Genomic DNA, 3,889 nt, shown 5'->3' on the forward strand with positions numbered 1-3,889 from the left:
GTAACGGTAGCAGTCACAGACCCAGTCCATGGTGCAGTAACAGTTACAACAGGTGCAGGAAGTTCGACAATAACACTAGCAGTCTGCCCTGGGCTAGCAGATCTAGTGATAGTAGTTCTAACCAGTCCAGTTCCAGTNCTGGTGACTGTTGTTGTTGGGATTGGAAGAAGAACAACGACCGTTTCAGTGTTACCACGACCAGTGGCAACTGGTAATGTAGTAACACTAGTTCTTGAGCCTGTATAAGTCTGAGTAACAGTTGTAACTACATCTCCTTCAGCTGGTCCTCCAGATCCAATTTCGCCCAAAACCAAAGACCAATCTTCTATGTAGGTGCTATTGAGGACTATCTGGCTGTTGCAAGTAGCAACATCAGTGTAGGTAGCGAGGACAGATTCGCCTTCTGGGAAGCTGGACAAGAAATCAACAAGAGGGCGGTAGCCTTGAGGAATATCTTCGTAGGAAATTTGAACGCGATTTTCCTGACAAACCACACTAATATTTGAGTCTAATTGGAAGGTTTGGACAAATCCCCAAGCACTAAGTTGGTTGGTGATTGCAGTCTCAACGGATGTACAATTAATGACGGAATTCTCTAGGGAGATCTCAAGTTGACCTCTTGCAAAACCATCAGGGCAAAGTTGACCGACTGCATATGACTGAAGCTCCCTTCTCTGTGGAAGTAATCGCAAANTAGTTATGGTTTCCTCCAACAGTCTGTTTGTTGGAGTGCCAGCATTGAAAGTCACGTTTCTTTCACCATCTCTCATGGGATAGATTACGATGGTATTCTCTCCTGGTGTCAAACAATATAAACTACCAAAAATATCAGATTCACTAAGGGACCCTCCAAGATTGTAAATATAAGGAAAAGACAAGGTACCACCAATTTCGTTTACGTTTTGAATCTCATCGGTAATAGTACATCTGAAGTAGGAATATCCTTCGTAACTTTCACCAGAATAAGTGTAACACGTGGCATAGGTCTTTCCGCCAGCTTCGAAATTGAATGTCTGACTGTCAGCTGTGAAAGCATAAGCACAAATAAAAGAATATTGGAACGTATCACCAGGCATTACATCATTAGAGTTCATTTTCCAACCAACAGTAGCCACCCAACCTGGGTCAGAAGGAAGGGGGTAGGGGGAGTCTCCTTGGTAAGTATAAGAATCAAAAGTCGTAAGAATACCGAAANCCTCTGTTGAACAAGCCACAGCACAAGTGGCAGCAAAAGCCAATAACCTCGACAACTTCATTTTGTATACGGAGCACTATAGAAACCATGAAAAACGAGAGAAAGGCACTATAAATAATGATGCCCCAAGTCCAATTTTAGTTTTACAATCCTCTTCCTCAAATATGCAGAGCACTCGGGTAAATTTGCGGTATCAGCTTGGTAATGCTTGATGTATCTCTTGATAATACTGTATTCTGCAGATGTACTATGAATTCAGAGGTACATAGAAGTTTTTTGCAGTTTTTAGTTGACCTAGGTCTATCTCTTAAGTTTGGAAAATAAAAGTTTTAATAAAATAGTTTCAACACAACTTTTGGTTTTTGCAACTGTGATCTACTCAACCTCCTTTTCAAATGCTAGCATCATTGGTGAAGTATAAGGATCTTAGATCATGCTAACATTTCAATGTACTCCAAAATATTTAACAAGCGTACTTTAGATGCTTCATTGCGCAAGATCTGCAACAACTTATTAAAATATTAGTAGAACTTGCTGGTTTATGGAACCTTCCGTAAATGAATATTATTAAAAAATAAGATTGAGTCAAGTCTGGAGAAAGTCTTTTTAGGCTACAGATTTTATTTGTTCAAACTGCCTTCGGATAGTGTTTTCTTACTTTCATCTTTCAGATGAATATGTTTAAAGGGCGGGAGTGGCTTTTCTTTAGAGCCTCAAAAATGATCCTGCTTCTTGAAGAGAGCAATTTGTAATGCAATCAGTGCAATGACTCTAAAACTAGACGATAGGTTAGTTGTATATTCTGAATAGACCGGTTCCGGTGTGTTCGTATTTATTGAGGTAGTTGTACTTACTTTGATAGCCTTTCGGTTCGTTCTTGAGTCAGAAAAGTATGGGTTTATCTGAAATATGGATAGGAATCTTTCTTCATGAAAAGGGGAAGCGATGGTGAGCAAAAGAGATAAAAATATTGTATGNTCAAAGGAACATTTTAAGTGGTCCTATACATAATAGGGTCACTTATGTGTGTTTGCCCACTTTGGTTACAATCACCATTGAAACTATTGGAATAGTTATGAAAGAAGCAATAGCAATGAATATTTCAGTGACAACTGATGTTTTAACTATTTGAATATCGATCTATAATGGAGGCTATCACATTAAATTCAAGCCACTTCAGGTCTTAATGAAAATAATTCTTCTCTAGAAGCCTCTGGAGTTCCTGAAAATAAAATATTATATTGGCTAGTATGTGCTTGAAGGGTTTCCATTTGTAGAAAAATTAGCCCAAATAGCAGAAGTTGGACGTGGTAGGATTAAGGATTTTTCTTGTACCTAGCCTTCATTAGTAATATTTTTCTCATGATAAATTCCTAGCCTTATGGCTTTATTTTACTTATAGGCAACGCGAGTTTTTAATCCAGTTAATCGCATAGGCTATTGATACCTCTAACATGTTTACAACATTACCATCCTTTCAATTGCCTNTCAGGTGGGAAAACAGTACACCTTTTATCAAGAATCATGATCATCAACACTCTTGCAACAAAAAGGCACTATTAAGGATGCTACTATTGTAAAATATCTCAAATTTTCTGTATGACCTTCGGTCTAAGATTTCACCTTCAATTTTGCAGGGGTGCGACATGCATTAGAGAAGATGTTAGTGAGGCCCTACGGCTCGTAAACTAAAAATAAGGGATATTCTAAGTGAAGAAAATTTCTTTAGTTAAGCAACGCATACTGTTTGCATTTTTGATTGTTTGTTTAATGCTGTGAACAGTCCTGTTAAGATCTTATTTGTACAGTGATAACGAAAAGAACGTGTACACTGTAGTGGCAAAGTTGGTCTTCGAGGTCTTGATTTTCGCAACTATTCGAAAATCCAAAGATAGGGACAACATCCTTTACATAGTTGTTTGGATCCATTATTTTCATCATCACTGGCGCAAGGCGGGCTTCGATGACCATATGCATTCTTCCACCGCGTAAGCTGTAAAACTATGTTCCGTGCCTTCGAAATTTTTTAGTTTCGGCTGCAGANTTCTCACCCGCAGTTCTGCAAAAGAATCTCGAGAACATATGCAAGCCGGATTTAAAATGTCACCAAGGTATACAACTCCGTTTAAAGTTATTTGTCCCTCCTATTTACGAAGTTAGATTTGCGTTCGCGTCTAATTGTGAAAGTTAGTAAATTATGTTTTTGGTCCGAGTCACTATTTTTCACAATTTCCCAGCCAGCAGAATATCACACGTTATGGTCCGTACTTGCAGTCCTACGAAAGAATCGGGTACATTGAGTCAAACTAATTTTATAAACTGTTACCTCCTTCCTATGGGACTATTGAAAGATTGGAAAGAAAGTATCAAGATGAATAGAATAAGTTTCTGATCCTGTAGGCTCTAACTTACAGAAAGTGCAACTGGGTAACAAACTTTTAGCAGGACTCTTGCACTTTCAAATCATTGCTTCTCGCATCCCTTATCTTCAACTATCCACCTAGTCCAGCAGAAAGCGATAAGCATGCAAAAAATATTATTGAATGAAACCTAACTTCCATAAATACTTCCAGCTTCTTGAATTTCAAGGCGCTCGAATTTTCATTGCATTATANTTAAATATGAAGGTGTGCATATCATCAACTTTGATTATCAACCCATGATTTCAGAGCATGGCAATAGGGATGTTTAATG

General features: G+C 38.3%; 1 protein-coding gene across 1 annotated transcript; it reads right to left on the minus strand.

Annotated features, from left to right (window-relative positions):
* Nucleotides 1-225: 225 nt before the first annotated feature.
* CANTADRAFT_98838 (uncharacterized protein) lies at nt 226-1,452 on the minus strand (the record flags this gene model as incomplete). The annotated part of the gene is made up of 2 exons (XM_020212016.1): nt 270-1,452; nt 226-231 (listed from the first exon to the last, which is right to left on the minus strand). Exons 1-2 carry the CDS (start codon nt 1,254-1,256, stop codon nt 226-228), a joined length of 993 nt encoding a protein of 330 aa, XP_020065558.1. The 5' UTR covers nt 1,257-1,452.
* Nucleotides 1,453-3,889: the final 2,437 nt, after the last annotated feature.

The sequence above is a fragment of the Suhomyces tanzawaensis genome (assembly GCF_001661415.1).
Source record: "Suhomyces tanzawaensis NRRL Y-17324 unplaced genomic scaffold CANTAscaffold_2, whole genome shotgun sequence".
In the NCBI taxonomy this organism is placed as follows: domain Eukaryota; kingdom Fungi; phylum Ascomycota; class Pichiomycetes; order Serinales; family Debaryomycetaceae; genus Suhomyces; species Suhomyces tanzawaensis.